This window comes from Ovis canadensis, chromosome 11, assembly GCF_042477335.2.
Source record: "Ovis canadensis isolate MfBH-ARS-UI-01 breed Bighorn chromosome 11, ARS-UI_OviCan_v2, whole genome shotgun sequence".
Lineage (NCBI taxonomy): Eukaryota > Metazoa > Chordata > Mammalia > Artiodactyla > Bovidae > Ovis > Ovis canadensis.
In genome coordinates, this window is record NC_091255.1 from 38,507,112 (window position 1) to 38,529,876 (window position 22,765).

Consider the following 22,765-nt stretch of genomic DNA (forward strand, 5'->3'; position numbering starts at 1 on the left):
GTCCCACATGAGGAAGGCACATTTCCATCCATTGCTAGGAAGCTCCCAGATACGGAAGAGGCAATTTTGGGATAATAACAGACAGGTGAAAGCTCAGGGAAGAGAAAAGGAAGCGATTGACTTTAAAATTGCACATAATCTGAAAGTAAAGAATACGTTTTTATGATTCCCAAATGCACAAGCATATGTTATGATTCTCAAATGTATATACTTTTCTTATCTGCTCTCTTGAGATTAATTCTTGTGCTGAATTGCAACACTTAGGGCTTTTTACATGGCCCTTAGGGCATATCAACATGGCCATTGCTAAATGCTGTCCTGAACCTGCCCTCTGACCACCAACTACCAGAAACCTACTCCACCCCCTCATCGTATTTTACCTGGATTATCAGAAAGGTTTTCACATCTCTCTTCTCAGAAGAGTACGAATCGAGTGATCCTTACTCCAGCAGACTTAGAGATCCAGGGAGCACAGACATCTGACCGTCTTCGCTTTGAATAAAACCCACCAATAGTTCCCCATCGACTGGAGGATAAATTCAGGTTCTTTGGCAGGGAATACAATCCCCTTTTGCCAGCTTTATTTGGAAGACTCCCTCCAAGTTTATGCTCAGCTGCTGTCTCCCAGGCTCACATACCCTCATTCTTTCCTGTCTGCTGGGTTTTGCGAGCGATGGTCCCTCTCACAGGGAGTGCCCTTTCACTCTTGTTGGCTGTGTTAATTTTCAGTCCTTCTTGGAGACTTTGCTCCTTACCTCGTGGAAAAGGCTGCCTTTGACCCACCTTTCCTCTCCTGGTTGCCTCCTGGAGCACCCTGCGCCCCCTTTGTCATGGGACATAACCAGGGATAAGGTCCTCAACCTGTTATCTGCCTGCCCAATGGTTTACCAGCTCCTCCTCCTTGAGGAAACAGACTGTCTTGTGCATCTTTTATCTCAGCACTCAGCACCTGGGTAGAGAGTAAGGACTGACTAAATAAACGCTCCTTGAACAGTCATCAAAAAGAAGGCAGTGGCTGAGTAGGGAGAATTGGGGGAGGGGTGGGTGGCAGAGGGTGTGGGGGGAAAGGGAGGAGGTGGAGAGAGAGTAGCAAGTGTGGGGCTGCCAGGGGAGTTTGTGAAACCCCCATCCCAGGATCCAGACTTCCCCCTGGTATCCGGGGATGGGGGTTTCAGACCTGTTGATGCATTCCGGATGGGGGAAGAGCCGCTCTGCCCCTCCCGCATGGGGGTCCTTGGTTCGGGTCACACTTGGGACTATATGGACAGCTTTGGGGACAATCTCTACTGCCCACACAGGGAGGACCTGTCCCCTGCCTTCAACCTAAGTACCTGGGCACTTGCTCACAAGGCTGGGACAGCGGCAGAATGTTGGACGTTACTTTTCGTTCTCATTTTCCTTCCTGCCCCCTCCTCCACCGCCCCTCACCCTGACATCATGGTCAGATGATGATTATAACTCCCCCTTGGGGGGCTTCCTGGCTTTGAAAGTTAGACCTAGGCCTGCTTTCTAGAGACCCAACTAGTAACCACGCAGGAATGCCCCCTTCTCCACTATCCCCACCCCCAGCCCCCATCAGCTAAAGCGAAGGCATTTCATAGCTGAGTCTGAGACTTTTTCTAACTCTGTCCCGACGCTCTGGGGAAAGTCCCAGAAAGAGGAAAGGAGGCCTGCCCAGGGCTGCCTGTATGCACGAGGGAGGATGGGGAACCGGTGGGAGAGCAGAGTGCCAAGGCGGGGAGCTCCTAAGCCCCCCTCGCCGGCAGCCGGGTAACCTCAGGCGAGCCACGTGACCTCAGGTCTCAGTTTAGGAACCTGTAGCAATGGGCCTGACCGCGTCCCTCTGCTACGAGCGTCGCCACTAGGGAGAGGCAAAGGCTCGCAGACACCCCAACACCCGCTCTGGTCGCGCACGCCCGGACCGGGGAGGGGTGGAAGCGGCCACGAGCTCTGGGCCCGGCCGGAGCGGGCGGGCTCCAGAAGGGACCCCCCCCTCCTCACACCCCCGGCTCCGGGGCCCCTCTTCGCCGTGGGAATGAACCGGCGTCCTAGCCTCTGGTGATGCGGAGCTTCGGAGAGAAGCTCGCGTCGCGAGCGGGGAGCCACGGAGAGGAGCGCCCCCTCCCCGGGCGCCCGGGAGCACAGACGTGGGCGGCGGCGAGCGGCGGCCCCCCTCCGCTCCCCTCCCCTCCCCTGCCGGCCCGGCCGTCCCCTCCCCGCGCGGCGCTCCCGCGTGTGCGGGTGTGTGAGTGCGTGTCTCCCTCGTTCTTCTCACACACGCTCCGGCACTAGTGCAGGCTGCCAGCCGGCGGCTCCGGCTCGCCAGCCCGCCTGCTCCGGCCGCCGCGCCGCCGCCTCTGCAGTCGCAGCCGGGCATGGTGAGTGAGTGAGGTCGGGCCCCGCGCGCTCCCCCGCTCGCCGCCCGACCCCGGCCACGGCCCGCTCCGTCCCTGGGAGCCGGCGGGGGCGCGCGCGCGCGGGGCCGGCGGCCGGGGATCGGGCGGCCGGTGCGCCCCGGGGCCGCCGGGCCCCGTCTCGGGAGCGGGCTCCGCGCCCCTCCCGGCCCCAGCCTCGCTCCTCGAGGGCTGCGCGCTCCCTCCCCGCTCGCCGCCCGCCTCCCAGTCGCCCCACCCCGTGACCGGCTCTCCGTCTTGTCCCGCAGGATCCGCCCGGACGGGGCCACGCCGCCGCCGCTGCTGCCGCCTCCCGGAGCCGCGCTTCGGGTCCCGCCTGAGCCAAGCCGCGCGCGGGGCCGCCGCTGCCGCCGCCGGCGGGGGATGGGGCTGCCCGGGAGGCGCGCCGAGCCCGCGGGGGGAGCGCGGAGCCGGCGCGCAGCCTGAGCCCCGGCCGCCTGCGCTGGGCTGGTCAGTGCGCACCGCGCGCTGCCGCCGCCGCCGCCCGCCCGCCGCCCGCCCGCGCCCCGATGGCGCCATCGCCCAGGCGCCGCTGACTGCCCCGCGCCGCTCGCCCGGCCCGCGCGGCCCCCCTCGGAGCCCGGCCGGCCCGGGGAGCGGCCTGCCACGGAAGCCTCCCGCGCCCTCCCGCCCGGCCCCGCCATGGCGCTGCGGCGCCTCCTGCTGCTGCTGCTGCCGCTGCTCTCGCTCCAGCCCTTGGACCTGCTGCCCGGAGCCTGGGGCGCCCGCGGCCGTGCCGCCAACCGGACCCTGAGCGCCGGCGCCGCGGCCGTCGGGGGCCGGCGGCCCGGGGGCGCCCTGGCCCGGGGCGGCCGCGAGCTGAACGGCACCGTCCGGGCGCCCGGCGGCCCGGAGGCGGGGAGCCGGCGGGGACAGCCAGCAGCGGCGGTGGCGGCGGCCAGCGCGGCCGTCACCTACGAGACGTGCTGGGGCTACTACGACGTGAGCGGCCAGTACGACAAGGAGTTCGAGTGCAACAACAGCGAGAGCGGCTACCTGTATTGCTGCGGCACCTGCTACTATCGCTTCTGCTGCAAGAAGCGCCACGAGAAGCTGGATCAGCGCCAGTGCACCAACTACCAGAGCCCGGTGTGGGTGCAGACGCCCAGCACCAAGGTGGTGTCGCCGGGGCCCGAGAACAAGTACGACCCGGAGAAGGACAAGACCAACTTCACCGTCTACATCACCTGCGGGGTGATCGCCTTCGTCATCGTGGCCGGCGTCTTCGCCAAGGTCTCCTACGACAAGGCCCACCGCCCGCCGCGGGAGATGAACATCCACAGGTGAGCGCGGCCACCCGGGGTGAGTGGGGGGCCCCGCCCGTCCCCCCAGCCTCTCTCCCGGCGGCTCACTCCTCTTCTCAGGCTTCCCTGTCCTCTTGGCATCTCACCCACTGCCCTCCCCGGGCTGCCTCCACTCTCTTAAGTCAACTTCCCTCCCCTGCCTCTTTGATAGGCGATAAATCAGAGCCTTCGGCGCCCTCTGCTCCATTTCTTCAGAACCGGGAACGCACGCTTTGGTTGGTAGGGGCATTTACAGGGCCAAATATACATTGGTGGAATCCCCGAGTTTGAGTGTAAGAATTGTGCACCTTCCAATAATCCCGGATGGGGTTCCAGGGTGCAGGTTTCATGGCAGGTGGGCACCTCGCTGTAGGCGCTTATTGTATTTGGTTTTCTGAATCAAGCCAGAGCAGTCATCTTGGATATAGGGAGCTGAACAGTATTGGAACCTTACTGAAAAGAGTGTGGACTGAGTGTTCCCGGGTGTTTAGAGAGATGGGGGTGATAGGGAAAGGGAGCCTCCTGGGTAAGCAGGAATTCAAATCTGTGCATTCCATCTTGACCAAGGGCAGATGGTTTCTCTTCATTGCATCCTGCCGAGTAGGATGCTTATCTGCCCTGCTGAGACTGGAGGACTTGTTCTTTTAAGCCCCGTGGGCAGAACTCAGAGTGAATGCTGCTTGCTATGTTCAAGCCGGTGGGCATCTTTCACTGCTTACACCAGGGAGGCAGTGGGGGGCTGCCTCCTGCCAAAACTTATGCCAAGGGCTCAAGATATGGTTGTCCAGCGTTCCACTGTGACTGCCTCCCACCCTGCCACCCTAGCTTCTGGAGCACCCCTTGGGAGGTCCAAGCTGAGGGAATGGGGGAACCAGGCTCTCTTTACAACTCAGGGAACCATGCACCCAGGGGACACAAGCTTAGCTCTGATGAATGGCTGGACATGGTTCAGCAGAGTCTTTCAAGGAACAAACCCTGCCCTGGAACGTGCCTCCGTTTCTGGCACATGATGTGGCCACTGCCTTAGTCATGGAGACCACCCCCCAGACCAGCCCTCCTTCTGAGTTTGCCTGCAGGCTCCCACCCAGAGTCCTAGAGCTTCAGCTCATCTCTGCACTCGGCTTGTTATCCTTTTAGCCTGAAAACCTTCTTCCCTCACTGCTGAGGACATTAATCACCTGTACCTTGATGAAGAGAGAGAAAGGCAGATAGAAATTTCTGGGCATCTCTCTTTTTTTTTTTTTCCCCTGGATACTGAGGGTGTTGAGAAAAGATGATGCTCTGTGGCTGATTTTGAGTCAAAATCCACAAAGTATGACTACTTTAATATTGACAAACTTGAGTGTTGGAACTGAGCTTCCAAAAGGAGGTGGGTTTATCGTCATCGCTCATTAATCCTGAAGCACCATTGCTCCATCCCACCGCCACCTTGCCTCTCAGGGAGTAAGTCAGTGGCTGGAGGGAAAATGATGGAGGAGTTGTGACAAGTAGTTTGTGGTCAGTCCTGGTTCTTAAAAGCAGAGGACCGGGGGGTGGAGAGCAAAATAAGGGCAAGGCACTCTGTCCTTCGGGTTTCATCTGGCAAACAATCCTCTCTCTTGGCTCCCCTTCCTGAAGCAGGTGTGCGGGGTCCTTACTCCTCTGCTTCTCCCTCCAGGTTCCCAGGGTTGTCCACCTTCGCTTTCTTTGACTGTTCTGGCCTCTCATCACCCCTTCCAGGCTGGCTGTGGTCTCCAGCTGGCTGATTCCCATGAAGCTTTCTTTGGGTTTCTCTCGTCCCCAGGCCGTTCTTGTCTGCACCCCTTGGGGAAACCTGTCCCTTGCCTTTTCCTCTGCCTCTTACTGAGTTCATTCATCATCCTCTGGGAGGATGCAGGTGGCCTGAGGAGGCTGGTGCTGGCCTCTGTCCTGTGGGCTGTGACCTTGGAGGGAGACGTCCCCGTTGCCTCACCACAGTGAATCCTCAGCCCACCCCAAACTAGGGTGACTAGTGTGTGTATGGGTGTGCGGCTCAGTGTGATGCCGTGGGGGCCGTTTCTCTCCGAGCCTGGGGGAGAGAGGTAGCCATGGGAAGGGTGATGAGTTTCAGCCCTCAGACCATTATGTAAATGTGGGCTGCTTCTCCCTCAAATTCACCTCCTGATTTTATTCAGTTCACAGCACCTCTTCCAGCAGCTGCAGGCTCGCCTGATCAGTGCTTGGGAAGCCGTCGTGTTGATGCTTGTTAGGTAGGGGACAGAGCCCGTTTCTGTGTTTAAGGGGGTGGGGGAGGGGACGGAGCATGAGTGAGCCATCTAGGACACTCCCCGAGTGACCTTGGACAGATCAGAGAAACTTATTTTTCAGTTCTGGACCACTTAGGCACATCGCAGCCCACCCCAACCTCTCCCTCGCCAGGCGTGGCAGGGTGAGTTTGCACATTAGCGGGAGCTGCCCACTGACTCCCGGGTGTGCCCGCATGGTACTGCCACGCTCCCACTTTGCTTGGAGGTCGCTGCTTCCTGTCCCAGGGAGTTTGGGGTGCAGATTGTCTTGTTGGGCAGGGGAGAAAGAGATAAATATTCACACTGTAATGAGTCCTCCCTGGAGAAAGTGAGAGAGAAGGGATGTGTACTCCTCGGAGGTCCACGGAGGAGGTGGGACGTGGGCTCTGTTCCGTACTCCTTGAAATAGTACAGCAAAGGCATTTCCTTTCTGAGACGGCAAAGGTTATTTGACTTGTTTCAGCGTGTGAGCCTCTGTGAAGATGGTAGATGAGCAGACGGGCTGAGCAGGAGGGATGTTTGTGGGAGCGATAGAAGGGTCAAAAGAAGGATGTACTTCAGGATGGGCCATCTGCCTCCTCGGGTGTCCAAGCCTGACTGGCCCTCAGCCTGCCCTGTGCGCACCCCTCAGGGTAGGCTTCCCTCTCCCCTCTCCAGACCCTGCAGGGAGGAACAGATTTAGTCTTTTTCAGAAGTGATTAGACCTTTCTGTCTGTGTGAGCCATCCCCTTGCACCCTGCATCTGCAGGGAACCCACCAGCTCTCACACCGAAGCATGTGAGCACGGACTCTCAGCTGGACCCCAGGGCAGGGAGAGAGGTGGCCTTGGGGACCAGAGGTGGAGCCAGGCTCTGGTTCTGGAGAGCCCTGAACATCAGGCGCCTGCCTTTCCCACTTGGGACCCCACTTCCCACCAGGATCTCAGCCTCATCTGACCCTCCCTTTGCACCTGCCCAGGCTGAGACTCAAGCTGCCGGACCACAGGTCGTTTCCCCCGCCGAGCTCAGCGTTCCCAAACAGCTTTGGCGACGCTTCCCTGGGGCTGTCTGTTCAGTGAGGGCCTGCCGAGGCCTCCAGGGGCAGAGGCTCTGCCCAGAACACGGCTTCAGAGAAGGGCTCCCTGTTGACATTCAGTTCTGAACCAGCCCGCTCACATTCCAACCGGTTCCTTCCTCCTCCTCACCCTGTGTTGATTCATTAGAGTCTTGGAGATGAGAATCATTCTGAGGGAGGAACAGTGTGGCTTTTTTTATTTTAATGGCTAATGAGCAGATGGGTCAGGAAGCTTTTAGGATGCTGTAGGTGCAGTGGGTGAGGCCAGAGATGCACAAGGTCCTCACTCCAGCTACCCAGGGAAGAAGGATGGAGGAATTTAAGATGCAGATGGGCGTGGAGAAGTGCTCAGGGCTATGGGAAGAAAAACCTGAGCTGATGTCTTTAGGGAGAAGGAAGCGTATTCGTGACCCCAGGTAACCTAATCAAAATGGGCCTACATCTTGAGTTCTGCTTATTTCTAGAAACATCAAGGGAACACTGTGTCCTACCTTTTCTTCCTACCGAAATTAATTACAAACCCGAGGAGCCCTGTTTTGTCCGCACAGGCCACGTAATTGCGGCAGCGGGACCACTCTGCCAACTGATTTAGTGAGTTCTCTTCCCAGGTTCCTGGGCAATGAATTGTCAAATCACTTCAAACACTCCATTTTTTGAGGCACTGTGGGCTCACTAGAGTGAATTGATCTAAACCGAGAGTCAACTTGTATTTTGTTTTTATTTTTTTAAACTTCAAATATAGCAGTTTGAGGGAAAGGAAAAAAAATGCAGCTTGCCTTGGACTGAAGGTCTTAGCCTTGCATGTTTTCCATTTTCTTGGAGTTAAAAAAAAAAAACGCAGAGAGAAGTGAAATTGTGGAAGAATTTAAGAAGGCTTATGGGAGGAGGGGTCAGGGGAAGGATAGCAGGAAGACAGAAAGGAGCAAAAATAGGAAAGGGAGGAAGGTGACCAGGGGCCAAAGGTGGACTGCATTGCCCAGATCCCCAGCGCTTGACTTCCTCCTGACCCCTGCAGCCACGTGCGTGTGTGTTCAGTCAACAGATGAGCCTGCCCACCGGCTATTGGCAGGAGCATTTCAAATCATAAAATGTAAGCCTGTTACCTTTGACCCATGAGGCTAAGCAGAGTTCATTCTTAAAAAAAAAAAAGATATATATATATATATATATATATATATATACACATACATATATCAATTCAGTTCAGTCGCTCAGTCGTGTCCGACTCTTTGTGACCCCATGGACTGCAGCATGCCAGTCTTGGCTATGCCACGCTTTAGTTGCAGCATGTGGGGTCTAGTTCCCTGAGCAAGGATCGAGCCTGGGCCCCCTGCATTGGGAGCTCAGAGTCTTAGCTACTGGACCACCGGGAAAGTCCCTAGGCAGAGTTCCTTCTTGAGAGAGTGGGTCAGCCATGCAAAAATCCTGGCACTTGGGGAGTCCTCCCTGGAATGTTGTTTGCTGTCTTCCTGGGTGCTCCACCCCCACCTCAGCCCTGGAAGGCATGCACTTCTGTCCCCTTTCCTGCCCACCCTCAGAGCATGTTCATTTGGAGAAAGCTTCTGCTGTGGTCCTAGGAGCTGACCCACAGTTTCTGGCTGCTAGGACACAGGAGGAGAAAGAGCCCAGTGCATTGTTTTCAGCCTGTTTTAATGGGAGATCAGAGTGAGCATGCAGTCGATTTCAGATCAACTGTGCAGGAAGCAGTGGTTAAGAGCTGACCAAGAGATGATCCCAGACGGACAGGCCCTGGGGTCTGGGAGAGAAGGAAACTACTCAAAAAGAAGCTTCCTCTTCCTAACTCCTCTGCCTGGTTCTCCATGGCCTGAAGGGATGGTCACAGGTATTCAGTTTGGCTTCTTCCCTAGAATCAGTGAGAATCCCCACTGAGTGGTAGAAGGAGCTCCCAGGCCCTGGCTCCTGGGTATCATCACTGGCCTTCTCTGCCATCCCCATCCCTCCACTCAAAGTCCCGCAGAAGCTTATTTTTGAAATTAGGATGAATTCAAGTGCGCTTTGTCTTACATCCCTTGACAATATATATCCCATGGAGCCACAGAGTTATGGTTTGAACTTCCTGGTGTAAAGACCATCTCAGATGGGTGACGGGGACAGGGAACTTTAATGGACTCGATGAGGGCCTGGGCTGCGTTCATTTTTATGCGCATACTCAGTCTCTCGGTCGTGAACAATTCTTCATGACCCCATGGGCTGTAGCCCACCAGGCTTCTCTGTCCGTGGAATTCTGCAGACAAGAATACTGGAGTGGGTTGCCATTTCCTTCTCCAGGGGATCTTGCCAACCCAGGGATGGAACTCGGGTCTTCAGTATCTCCTGCACTGGCAGGTGGATTCTTTTACCACTGAGCCCAAGTTTATGTTTGAAATACATTTAAAAATGTGATCCCCCCACCCCTTTTCTCTATCTTAGCAAACACCTACCTTTTATTTCTCTCCAGGTCACATTTATGACTCCACACTGCCAGCATCTTCATTTTCAGATGCTGCAGACAGGGACGAGGGCTTGGTGGGAAGGTTTGTCAGTGCCCTCTCAGAAGGTCTCAGTTCCTTGGCCTTGGGCAGGCTTATTTTTCACCCATTCAGGGCACATTGCTAACCTCATCTATCTATCTATCTATCTATATTTAAATTTCTGGAAATGAAATCAAAATGTTCTGAAAAGTCAGAGGAGTACTTTCTTTTATTTTATCATCCATGGACAGAACCATAGAGTTTTTATTGCTGTCTAGTCATTTAACTTAGCTCGCTAATTTTGTAAGCCACGCAGCTGGAGCCCAGGGAGGCCAGATGACAATGCCAAGGGTCCCCAGGGAGGGAATGAGTGATCTTGAACCAGAAGCCATGGTGCTGGTGTCCTGGGCCACCAGGTCAAGCCTTATCTTCTCACCCAGTGGAAAATCTCTTCTATTTTACTTTATGTACGTGTGTCTTAGTCATCACCAGATAACTTTCAGATATTTAGAGATGTGAGTGACAGCCTTCTCCCTCCTCCTACTTCCCTACATTTTTTCCCAGCCCTTTTCTCATTCATTTTTTCCGTCCACTAAAACGACTTCCATTCACTTCCTCGGTCCCTGGCAGTTTCTCCGAATTCCTTTGTAAAGGGCAGTACTCTGCTCTGAAGTTATTGTTATGATCCTTTAAGAAGAGCTGAGTAATGCAGACCATTTGAAGAAGGAAAATACAGCACAAGCCGAAGAGTTGAGAACCAGAGTAATGGGTCGTGGATAAAACTATGGGCAGAAATCTGTAATTAAACGCACGGGCTGTGAGTGCCTTCTGTCTCTCCCAGCGATGGGTGGGGATGCTGGAACCCACCAGGCAGATGCACGTTTCAGTTTTTTTCCAGAGACCAGAGTGCCCCTGATAGCTTAGTTGGTAAAGAATCCCCCTGAAGTGCAGGGTTGATTCCTGGGTCGGGAAGATCTGCTGAAGAAGGGATAGGCTATCCACTCCAGTATTCTTGGGCTTCCCCTGTGGTTCAGCTGGCAAAGAATCTGCCTGCAGTGCGGGAGACCTGGGTTCTATCCCTGGGTTGGGAAGATCCTCTGGAGAAGGGAATAGCAACCCACTCCAGTATTCTGGCCTGGAGAATTCCCTGGACTGTGTAGCCCATGGGGTCGCACAGAGTCAGACACGACTGATTGACTTTCACTTTCAGAGTGCCCCCAGACATCCCTTGGCCCCCAGAGTGGGTGATTTCAGGCCTGTCCTCCAGGACGGCTCTGTGACCTATGGAAACACCTTCACTGCTGCCTATCTTGCTCTTTCTCAGCTCTGGGCCGAGACACCCCAGGGCCGGGGTGCATATAAATTGAGGGGACCAGAGAAGCTTCGAGGAGGATGACTGATGAAGCTGGAAACTTGGGCTCCGTTATTCTGTTGAAATTTGCCTCTGTGGCTTGCAGTTTGGGGTTTTTGCCCGCAACATGCCCAAGTCCTCCTGGGAAAGAAGTAGGATGTACCTGTCCTTGTGTGTCATCCTTCTCGGTGGTCACCTTGGGAAGCCACCTGCTGATTCTTCCCTAGAAATTTTCGCCACGGTTCCTCTCTTGGAAGTGCTTTCAGAGCCCATGTGTGTTGTTTTGACTTTTCATCATGCTAGCATATTTTTATCCTTCTAGGGTAGATGGTTATAAGCATCGATGTCGTGGGGCTGAGGCTGATGAATGAAAAGAGGTGTTTGGCTGGTTACTGATCAGAAAGGAGGGAGACCCACTTACCCAGGGGCCGCGTCAGCTGCCTCCAAAGGCAGGTGCCCAGAGGAGGCATCCCAGTACTGAATGCATTCGAGTCCTCTGCTCATGATGACCGCTAGGAAAGGGCCCCTCTCTACATGGAAGGGTGATTACTGCCCTTAAGAAAAACAGCTTTGTGTTCTCCCAATGTGTCTCAGCAGACAGTAGAGGAGCTGGGAGAGGGGAAAAGAGGGGGTTCAATGTGCAGCAAAGGGCTCAAATAGCCACCCAGAAAAGATTAAAAACGGTCTCACATTTCTGCATGAGATAGTAGACAGGCAGCCCAACTTTCCTAGTTTGATTCTGAGGGTAAAGGGACCCAATTTCTTTGGGATGCATGTGGCCAGGCATGGGAGTGAGAGCCGGGTGCCTGCCATGCTCTGACTTCCCACCCCTCCATCAGAAATGCCAGCACCTCTGCAGTTCGGTAGCACTCAGATGAGGTCACCGCTTGGGCTACACAGCCACTGATGAAGCAGAAGTGTTTGCAAGCACAGAAAAATGGGGTTTCTGGTGAGCATTGCTGGGAGAATCCTCGTGTGGTAACTGCGCCTCCCCAGACCCCCAAAAGTACATTCATTCCATGGGGTTAATCACAGAAATGGAGCCAGGATGGGGCAGGCTGAGTTTAAGGGCAGGTGACAAGGAGCCAGCAGGTGTAGCAGTTGTGGCCAAGTCTTGTTCCTCTTTGGTGCTGGGGAGGCAGTGGGCTGTGCTGCTGTGGGTGGGGCAGGGTGCCTACTTCTCAGTCGGGAGCCAGTGGGTGCTGAGGGGCTGGGGCAAAGCCTCTGCTCCCACCAGCCCCACACGGTCACTCTGGAGCACTCTGGGAGGGGTCAGTTCTGCTCTGTGACTGGCCATCCCCCTCCCTCTGCTCAGGCGTCCAGAAGTGTCTCCCTGGAGCTTCTGATGCACGACCTCATCACCCGTCACTCCAGAAAGCCGGTGTTGAGGACCTGAGAGCTCAGTTAGGTGAGGACTCAAGGTCATGTGGATGAAGCAGGGGTTGCAGGGGATGGGGAAATAGTCAGAAGAGCACCCCTCCTCCAGGACTTCCCTCTGTACCAGGCATCCTGTGTGAGCTCACTGCATCCTTCTACCACCCTGAGTCTGGAGCCTGTTTAACAGATGACAGAATCGACTCAGAGAGGCTTAGTAACTTGCCCAAGATCACACAGCTAGTCCATAGCTGGCCACTGTCTCCTTTGCGGGCCAGCAGGTCACCTGGCTCTCACCTTCCTGAACATAAATGAGTCAGTGATGCTTAGACTACTTGAGAAAGCAAAGAAATCGTCCCCTGTTGTTGTTACTCACTCCGCTGTGTCCAGTTCTTTGTAACCCCATGAATAGCAGCACACCAGGCTCCCCTGTCCTTCACTATCTCAGAGTTTGCTCAAACTCATGTCCATTGAGTTGACGATGCCATCCAACCGTCTTATCCTCTGTCACCGCCTTCTCTTCTTCCCCCAGTCTCTCCCAGCATCAGGGTCTTGTCCCCTGAGATGTGTCATTTCTGTAAGGGACCGGAGAATGAATGACCTAAGGACCAGGGTTCCTCAAATCAGGGCTGGTGGCCTCACTTGCATTGCATGCCGGCATAAGGCACCCGAGGCAGTGAAAAGGGCTTCTCTTCGAGAATGGATTATGCTGGTGGAGGATTGTGAAGACAATACCAAGAAAAGGTAAAAAGTAAAAACACACAAAAACACACTGGTTTTAATTGGGGGGGGGGGGAAGACCATAAAACAACTTCTTCCTTAAACCTTTGCAATATTGAAAGGACGCCCCCAGAGCAATTCTGCAGGAGTCCTGGCTCCTGAGAGAAAAGAAGCGATTTGAGGGGCGAGAGGATGGACCTCGCGCCATTCCCAGTTTTAATTACAAAGATGTACGGCTCACAAACAGCTCCATTTATCACAGCTCCCCACTCTGCCCCATTTATAACATCGAGCACAGCACTCGCCAGACCCAGAATCCCGGCCAGCTCAGCCTGCCTCCCCGCTCTACTTCTGCTCTTTCTCGTCTTGATGTTCTGCGCCCTGTGTTCTCATTCCTCAGTCTTCACTGGAGTTTCTCTGCTTCTCCAGGCCTCAAGCCCTCTGTCCTGAAAAGCCCATGAAAAGGAAAGAGCCCTGGGTTTTGCTCTCTAGCTTCAGCCATCTTGACCGCTGGCGGTGGTCACAGTCACGGTCACAGCCATGGTGGTGGTCCCTGGCAGAGCTCACGTTCCCGGGTCTGCAGCTTAGGTCCTTAACCCTCCGATCAAGGCAGGTGTGGGAGTGTGGAGGTTTCTGGGCACTGTTTGCAGCCCCCACCCTGGTCAGAGGGGCAGGAGAACCCTGGACCCTCTTGCCCTGGAGCCGCTGTCCCCACCTCGGGACCTGTGGAAGCTGAGTTCCAGTCGGGCTCTGGGTGGCCACGCGCTTGGCCCCGTTCCTCAGCGTTTGGGAGGGGAGTCACAGCTTTCTGCAGGCTTCACAAACACTCTCATTCTTCTTTGCTTTTTTGGCATTTGGTTTCGTGTACTGTTCCCATTAGCTCCGACATTAAAGTCTCATTACTTAGGACATCTGTCCTCTGGACAGAGTCGCCGTTCCCTCAGCCAAATATCCTCTTCTGGGAAGGAGGCTTCCCACCCAGACAGTCAACACTTCCTTCTTCCTTCCATCCTGCTGGTCCAGCGAAGAGGGATTTGAACCCTGGTAGTAGGTGCCAGAGTGAGAAGGAGGGGAATATGTCCAGAACCCATCCACCCCCCCGCCACCCCAGACTCTGAGGTCCTGGGGTACAGACCCCCGGGATCTGGGGCAGGGAGGGAGCCAAACCCCATACTAGCAAAGAGGATGTCTCCAGGAGAGCTTTGCTCCCTCAGTCCTCTGATCAGCCTTGGATCCTGTCGGTAGGGACTCTGGCCTCGGTCACCCCCATGTCTGGGCAACTGAAGGTGGCCTATGTTAACCAGCCCACGTGCTGAAGCTGCTCCAGAACTTTGGGAAGAATCTGGACTCCAGCCGCCCTCTTGGACCTTCTCTGCCTTTTTATTGTATCCTGAGAAATCTGCCTGAACATTCCCAGGAGTGCTGTCCCGTCGGCTCAGAAGGCTCTTCAGGCTAAGGGAACTCACTCAGCTCTTGTGCTCTCAGATCCTCAACAGCCAGCTTCTTATCCACCTCTGTGCCAGCGCCCCTCCCCCCCCCCAAGCATCTGCGAAGAGAACCCGGCTTTCAACAGAGGATCTGCTGCTTCTCCGTCTTTTAAGTCACATCATTAAAATGTTGCTTCGTGTTCCTTTCGGTGTCTTTAACCACCACGGCCTCTGTCTCCATCTGTCCTTCTTTTGATTCCTCCTCTGTTGAGAGTTCTTTTATTTCTTTCCTCACTTCCTCTAGTCCTCCTTCTTAAACTTGTCCTGTCCTGCTGTAACTTCATTAGGCTGCATCGATTCAGACTCTGCTAATTCAAAATTTATCCAAATGGGACCTCAGCGAAGTTGCTTTTCTTTTCTCTGTCTGATAAAAAGCTGATGAACAGATTAATAGCTCAGAGGAGACTGCAGGGATGGTACGGGGTGCATCCACCAGGCAGAAAGACAGACTGTGTTCAAGTGGGCTCTTCTGCAGACAATCGGCATGCTAATTACAAATCATTCTTATCTGTTCAATAAAGTAGCTCTCCGAAGATCAATTTTTTTTTTTTAGCCTAGTTGGTAATCCTGCAATGGCCCAGGAAGCAGTAAAAATGCATTTCCTTTCAAGTGTGTTATAATTTCCACGTCTGTGTTATTGAGTGAGATTACTAGCCCGCCCCCATTTCTGCTGGGTTGGTGATGCTTGCCCATCGGGCTGCTTCAGATTCCCTTTTGGATTCCCTCTGGGGGCTCCCACTAATTTCCCTTCTTTTTGTTTTCTGTTATTTTGTATTTCCCTGAGGTTTTAGAATCCGTAAGCTCTTGCTCTCAGCTTTGATGGATTATGCCACCACGTGGGGCTCCCCTCACTCCCTTGGGCCACAGGATGACCAGCTGGGCATGAGAGCTTAGGGACCTAGAAGCAGACAGGATGGCTGGCCCTGTCTCTGGGTTTAAGAGGACAGAGATCTCTGTCTTGCCTCCGTCCGTTCTTTTGCTATTATCTGTTCCTGCATTGCTGTCCCGACCCCACCCTTTGGATTGACCAGGCAGCTTTGCATCCACTGTAGGACGAGATAGGATGTCCTTTGTTATTGTCCAGCGGCTGAGTCTTGTCCGACTCTTTCTGAAACTCCATGGACTGCAGCACGCCAGGCTTCCTTGTCCTTCACTCTCTCCCAGAGTTTGCTCAAACTCGAGTCCATTTGGCACACCACTCCAGTGTTCTTGCCTTGAGAACCCCATGGACAGTATGAGAAAGGATGTCCTCAGAGGCACCCTTACAGGAAAGGACCTTGGCCTCTTTCCCTTGGCCTGCTTTAGCGGCTCTCGAGGGACCCCTAGCTAAGCCCCCTTCCTCTCGCTCCTGGAGATTGGCATCCATCTTCCTCTGCCTTAGAGCGTTTCCTGAAGATAGGAAGCAGGCTCATCACTTCTGTCACTCTCTGTGCCCATGACCATGGGTGAGCCCCTCAGCCCTGCTCTGGCCTGTTGCCCTGCTCTGGGGTAGGGGACTCTCTGGTTGTGGAGGCGTGTTCTTGTCTGGCCCCTTCTGTTCTCAGCGCACCTGGGAGGCTCAGGTCCACAGAGATAACTCGTGTCCTTACACACATGGCTGCCCTGGCCTGTAGGAGAAAATGCATTTTCCTCGCACACTCTACTCATATAGGAATGCTGTCTGCACGTGGCCTCTTGTGAATGCTTGTCTTTAACATCTTAAACTCACGGACCCTCTTGGTTCCCAGGGGCAGATGACACGTTTTAGTGCCTCTCCCTCTGGGCACCAGATGTGTCTAGAGCTGGGGCTCTCTCTCCCCCTGGAGGTGGTAACGTTCTCTTCCTCGGATGCAATTCTCGTTCAGTTAATTCTCGTGGGAAGCCAGTATTGACTTCCTTCTGAGGCCTGCCCACTGGAGCATGGGCTTCCCTGGAAGAATCCACCTGCAATGCAGGAGACCCCTGTTTGATTCCTGGGTCAGGAAGATCCCCTGGAAAAGGGATAGGCTACCCACTCCAGTATTCTTGGGTGTTCCTGGAGGCTTAGTCAGTAAAGAATCTGTCTGCAATGCAGGAGACCTGGGTTCGATCCCTGGGTTGGGAAGATCCTCTGGAGGAGGGCCTGGCGACTCACTCTAGTATTCGTCCCTGAAGCATCCACAAGGACAGAGGAGCCTGGTGGGCTACAGTCCATGGGGTCACAAAGAGTCGGACACGGCTGAGTGACTAAGCACAGTGGAGCAACCTCCACCCTTGGGTACTGAACCCTTTCAATAGTTGCATTGATGTGAAGGTGCTTGAACTTGGAAATGGCAATAGTGTTTATAATTGTTGTTTTTTTAAAGAAGGAAGGAAAGAAGACAGAGAAAAGAAAAAGGGATGTAGGAAGAAGAAAGAAAAAGAATAGCTGAATCTTTTGCAGAAAATGTTGCCCTGGTCCGTCTAACCCATTTGCCCTTTAAATACCTGGACAGAATCCTTGTTTTGCTTTTTGCGCCCTAGTAGAAGCCTGACTTGTGATGGTCTCGCAGGGAGGAACAGGCACTCAGCACTTGGCTTGCAGAATCCAAGTTCAGAGTTTGGCAAAGCTGGTGTGTGACCAGATGCATTTCTGACCTTAGGCCTGAGTGGAAAATATGGGCTGTAGGTGGTCCCTTCCAGAATGACCCGTAGCCACAGGCCTGCCATGTGGCTCCCTCTCCATGGCAGGCGTTTTGCCATCTGGCTTGCCTGAGTCAGCTGCCCGGCTCCCCTCTTCCACCTGTATACATGTGCTTTCCTCGTGGTTCTATTGGCTGAGCCTCTGTAGACCCTGGGAGATTGTATTTGGGTTTATTTATTAGTCAAATATTTAAGTAGTGCTTACAAGGTACCGGGTTCTGTTCTAAGTGCTCTGCAAATACAAACTTGTTTAATCCTCGTAATAACCCTAAGAGGTGAACATTATTTTGAGGCCTTAGTGTTTTGGCCTTAGTTTTTCAATAAGGACACAGAACCTCAGGGCACTTAAGCAGCCACCTCATGATCACCAGTATCCTGAAAGTGAAGTGAGAAGTGTTAGTCACTCAGTCATGTCTGACTCTTTGTGACCCCATGGACTAGAGCCCTCCAGGCTCATCTGTCCTTGGAATTCTCCAGGCAAAAATACCAGCCTGGGTAGCCATTCCCTTCTCCAGGGGAATCTTCCTGACCCAGGGATCGAACCCGGTTCCCCTGCATTGCAGGCAGATTCTTTACTGTCTGAACCAACAGGGAAGACCCACCAATATCCTGAGTTGTCAGAATTCTGACCCAGGTACTCTGGCTCCAGACTCCCATATTTAGCTAGTAGGTTATACCACCTTCCTCTTGCCTCTCCTATAGATTTATGCCTGTGCTTACAGCAAATCGAGAAGATGACTCCAACAGTATCAACAATAAGAGCAGCGGCAGGTTCATTTATTAGCTCGTCTATCACCTGGCTGCCCAAGTGGTCCTGCTAACAGATCTTGGTAGCATTTCCATTTTCTCATTTCCAAAGGGTAGCTGCCTTTCACCCATGCAGATCTTTGATGCATGCTCAGACAATCCAAACATTTCTGTAAAAGTCCGTGCTTGGTATAGATGCTACCGAATTTCCTAGGCATGGGTAGATTTTCACGTAATTCATGAGACAAGGGCTGGTGCGTGGGGAGGAGACACTATTAGGGATGAATCGCGGTTCCTGGGGATGTGCGTCGACTCTGTGCCGGGCCTGAGGCTGGCCGTGGGGGACAGGTGCCCACGGGGTTGCAGGGATTGCCCTGCTGGCCTGCAAAGCAAAGCAGGCCAGCTGAGCTTTCCCTTGCTAAGTTCGGCCGTGCTTATTGGCCGTGATGAATTCCGACTGGGCTGGGGACAACTCGGACCTGGGGAACGGCTGGGCGCAGATGCACAAACATTGTTATCACAACAAAAGAGATTCTCGCCATCCATTCGGAGCCTCTGAGTATGTGGAGAGTGGTCTTGTGCGCACACAAAGCTGGCAGCTGTGTTTTTCAAGTGGACTGTGAGAGAACCAGGAAAAGGAGAACTGAATCAAGCCATTCTCCTTGGTCCATGCTTATTAAAAATATATTCACTTCAATTGTCTGGAGTTTGTGTTTCAGAGGATAAAAGCACCCTGGCTGCCCAGTAGATAAGGATGAAGCTGAGGGGAGAGAGGATGCTGGCTGTTTCCTGAGTGGCAGGGTCAAGTAAAAGCTCAGTCATCCAGGACTCAAATAACCAGGATATTTCATTTAACCAGAGTAGAACATCTACCCTCTACTTTTAGGAGAAATAGCGCAGAAGTAGCAATCAGAATCGTCCATGGTTCGTTCCGCAGTTTTTATAGGAATTCCATTTCCCAGCTTGCCTCCATCCTACTGGGTTTTCTCTGTGAAGAGAACTAAAGATTAGGTTGGTGGCCCTCTCATGGAAGAACCTTGCATTTTTTATAAGTAATTATATTCAGTATACTCTACTTAATTAGGCAGGAATGCTTTTAGAAAATTCTTCAAAAACAAGAGTGTTCTCATTAGTCGTTAGGAAGAAAAAAAACATTAACCAGAATAGCTTATTCATGGAATAGTTCATCTGTTTGGCCTTTTATCATCCCTATCCAAAAGCATAATTTTTTTTCCTGCTCCTCCGGAAAAGAGAAAGGTCCTGATTAAGAGTCTCAACTCTCCGGCTTGCCTCGCTCTTGGTACTGAAAAATGTACTGAACACCAGCTAGACTGATTTCCCCGCTTCCGTGGTGGTTATGTGGCCCTGAGAGCCAGGGACGTGGCAGTGGCAGAAGGCTGGCTCCCATCTGTTCTGCTTCAGTGAGCAGAAATATACGTGGGCTCTTCATGGAAAGTATGTGAATTGAGATCAAAAAGACTTCTGAGATTAACTAAGTGTTCCTAGCTTCCCTACTTCATTTAAGGGGAACCTAAGTTTTCCTTTCTGCCCAATGAGTCATGATCAGGACAAAACAGTTCCAGGTATGTTATGGGGCATCCTTTTGCCACATTTGTTTTCAAACTTGGAAACTCCGCAGAGTCCTGGGACTTCTGGATGGGACTTCTGGCAAGAACTCCGTAGAGTAGGGCTCGTGCAGAGCAGGGGTCTAATGAAGTGTACTGGTGTTCTACTCAAGGGTTTCATTTGATGGAAGATTGCCTGCTAGCACAATGTAAAAACTTTCATCGCTGTTGATTTTGATGGTGATAACTCACTGAGGTGAATAGAAATGGGCAGTTGGGTGACCACTGAGTTCTGTCTGGGTAGATTTTCTACTAAAGATTGAACACACTGTACAATGTCATATTCAGAGACCATTTTAGGAACATAGTAGGTAAAAAAGTAAGTATGATTAATGATGGAGGATTGGAAGGAAAGATGGATGGATGGATGGATGGATGGATGGATGAAAGGATGGATGGATGAACTGATGGAAGGATAGGTAGGTTGATGTTTGGGTAGATGGGTGGGATGGATGGATGGGTGAATAGACAGATAAATGGGTGAATGGATAATTCAGTGGTATAAAGTCAGCCTCTTAGTTGAACCCACTTACATTTGAAATCTGGATTTACCGCTTATTAACTGTGTAATGTTCGGAGTTAGAGTAGGAGAGGTTCAGAAAAAGAATGAGACTGGCGCTCTACAGGAACAGATCACCTTTAGTGAGGTGAGAAGGGGCAGCAGTCAGATTAGCGAGCTGCTGTACTTATCTAAGAAAAGAGTAAGTATATATAGGCATGTATGTAGAAAGCTACTGTCTTAAGGGGGCCTGTTCTTCTCCAAGGTTGCTGGGAGTAATTATCTCTTAAATGGCTGGGGCAAGGAGTTCTGGAGATTGGCCAGAGGCTGGGCTGGCTTGGAGCTGGGTGTAATCAACCTAAAGTCTATTTTTTTCTTTGGAAGAGAAAGTTCTTTGTTTCGCCTAGAATGGTGGGGAGGACCTGGAGGGGAGTTTTAACTCCAGGCCACCTTGAGCCATGCAACTTTCCTTCAAGCTGTGTGACCTCAGGCAAGATATCTAACATCTCTTAGTCTTAATTTTCTCATCAGTTAACTATGGTTACCAATAGCACCTACTCTATAGGGTCCTTTTGAAGATTATGTAAGATCGCACATCAAAGAGTTTAGCACTATGTCTGGCACATAGTAATTGCTCAGTAAATTAAAGCCTTTAATTTCCCAAGCTGGCAGGACTATGAAGCAGAGTTATAACCAAGGTTTTCTTTACTTTTCTAATGTTGAGAGAATCGTTTGCCATTTTGAGACAGATTTCATGTCTTGAATGCAAGTAGCACACGTCAGAATGTTGACTGGGCTTGGTCCCTACAGGAGTTGTGATAACTCAATACTTGGGAAAATGCAAACGCGCTTTCATTCCTTGAGACCACTGACAACATTAACCAAGGTGTTAAGCGAATGAATAATTGGTCTTGACCTGAAGCACTCATTGACTAATTGTTTCTCTACGCCCAAATATTAACTGGCATTTGCTAAATTAGCAGACTCAGCTGGAAACACTGGGAGAACTCATTCAAGCTGACAATTCCTAGGAAAGTGAGATGTATAAAAAAGGCAGTCGCAGTGAACAGAAGGACGTCAGGACTCCAGCAAAGAAGCCCTGAGTTGAAATTTCATTTCCATCAACGTTTCGGTCCTAGAATTAGCCTGAGCCTCAGTGTCGTGTTTAAAATTGGGGTAACCATAGCTGCAAAGGTTCCAGGTTTGGTACAGGCAACTTGCTGGACAAGGCAGGTGAGGCCCTTAGAACCCGTTCGGTGTTCTCCACGTATAAGATGCAACTCAGTTCAGCAGATGGTTAACACACAAACAATGAGTCCTGAAGAACATGAACATTTCCTGGCTTGAGTGATCAGAATGACTGTTTTCCCTGCTCAGATTTGCTGCCCAATTAATTAACTCTCCCCTGCTTGCCACACATTCAGGGATGCCAAGGAATCCATGTGCGGTGAACCAAAACAATTAGGTAGATAATTCAGGCAAAAAGCATCGCTTTGTTTCCTGTATCCAGATACTGCAGTGAAGTGGCTCTGGGGGAGGGGGAGGTGGGGGAGTTGGGATGAGCAGGACAGAGAACCAGATTCTTCAAGTTCTTAAATTAGAACCTCTGTAGTGGGCATGGGGGGTGGGGTGGGGTGGGGCTGCCCTTGGCTGGGAACCGGCTTTAGTCCTCACCGGCCAGTCTCTCTCTCTCTCCCCCAGATTCTCTTTCCCCGGGAAGGTCTCTCTCTGATCCCTTCTCCCCATCTCTTGCCTTCTGGATCTCTTTCTTTCTCTGAGTTTTCCTTTGACTCTGTGTCCCATTTTCTCTCTGGCTCTGCCTGCCTGCCTGTTTCTGGCCCTTTGATTCCATTCCCTGCCTGGCTCCCCGGATCACTGTCTCTGTCTACTCCGTCATCTCTGAATCTTGCCCTCTGCCTCCCTCTGGCTCTGAGCTTCTGACTCTCTCCCCCTGCATTTGGCTCCCTTTCTGTCCATCTCTCCCCCACCCCCACTTCCATTCCCTCTCTGTCTCTGCCTCTGTCCCTCTGTTGCTCCCTTGCTCTCTCTCTGTCCCTGTCTGACCTTCTCTCTCCCCTTCCGAGTCTCTGCCCCTTCCTCCGATCCCTGCAAGAATCGGCCGCTCTATCACAAAATCCCCTTCATTCTTCCTCAGTGACCAATTTTCTTTCCTACGGTGAGAAAGTAGCTCAGGCCTTAACCCATTTCCTCCGGCGTATCCAAATTAATTAGGTGAGGCTGGGATCGCACATTTCAGAATTAGAGTAATATTTATTGAGCACCCTGGAGAGAAGGAGATGGAAAGTGGAGAGGAACAGGAGTGGGGAGGGAGGTCACTGATCTGAGGAGCTGAGGGAAGCGGGTGTGAGGTGATGGAGGGGGGCCCAGCACCATCCAGGAGCAAGGACCACCGTTCCTGCTGCCCGAGGGCGCCGGGCAGGGGGGAACGCTAGGAGGGCGGTGCTCAGGAGGCAGAGAAGCCTGCTGTGGGCGTGGCCTCCTGGGGCCCACACAGGGCAGGGTCCCTGCAGCCCAACTAGCCTGTCTGTCCAGCACGCGTCCTTCTCCTTCGACTGGGCAGCCCAACGCAGCCCTGCCAACAGGGCACCTGGAGAGGGTGTCGTGCAAGTCATTACCTTCAGGAGGAGACAGCTTGGCTGTAACCCGGTTAAAACTCCTTCTCCAGCAGCAAGCAGGGATGCTCTGGGGCACTTGATGCTCTCCAGAGAGGCATCTTCCCCCTCACTTCTCAGCGCTCAGCATTGGCATGGCTTCTCAGGGTTGAGTACCAAGAGCCACCCCCTACCCACCGCCAACCAGTCCCAAGAGTCCTGATC

General features: G+C 52.9%; 1 protein-coding gene across 1 annotated transcript in view; it reads left to right on the top strand.

Annotated features, from left to right (window-relative positions):
* Nucleotides 1–2,225: 2,225 nt before the first annotated feature.
* Nucleotides 2,226–22,765, top strand: part of SHISA6 (shisa family member 6) — a 259,886-nt gene continuing 239,346 nt past the window's right edge. The window contains exons 1-2 of the mRNA XM_069603578.1: nt 2,226–2,378; nt 2,663–3,697. Of these exons, the coding sequence (XP_069459679.1) occupies nt 3,057–3,697 (641 nt within the window). The 5' untranslated portion in view covers nt 2,226–2,378; nt 2,663–3,056. The remainder of the gene's footprint in view (nt 2,379–2,662; nt 3,698–22,765) is intronic.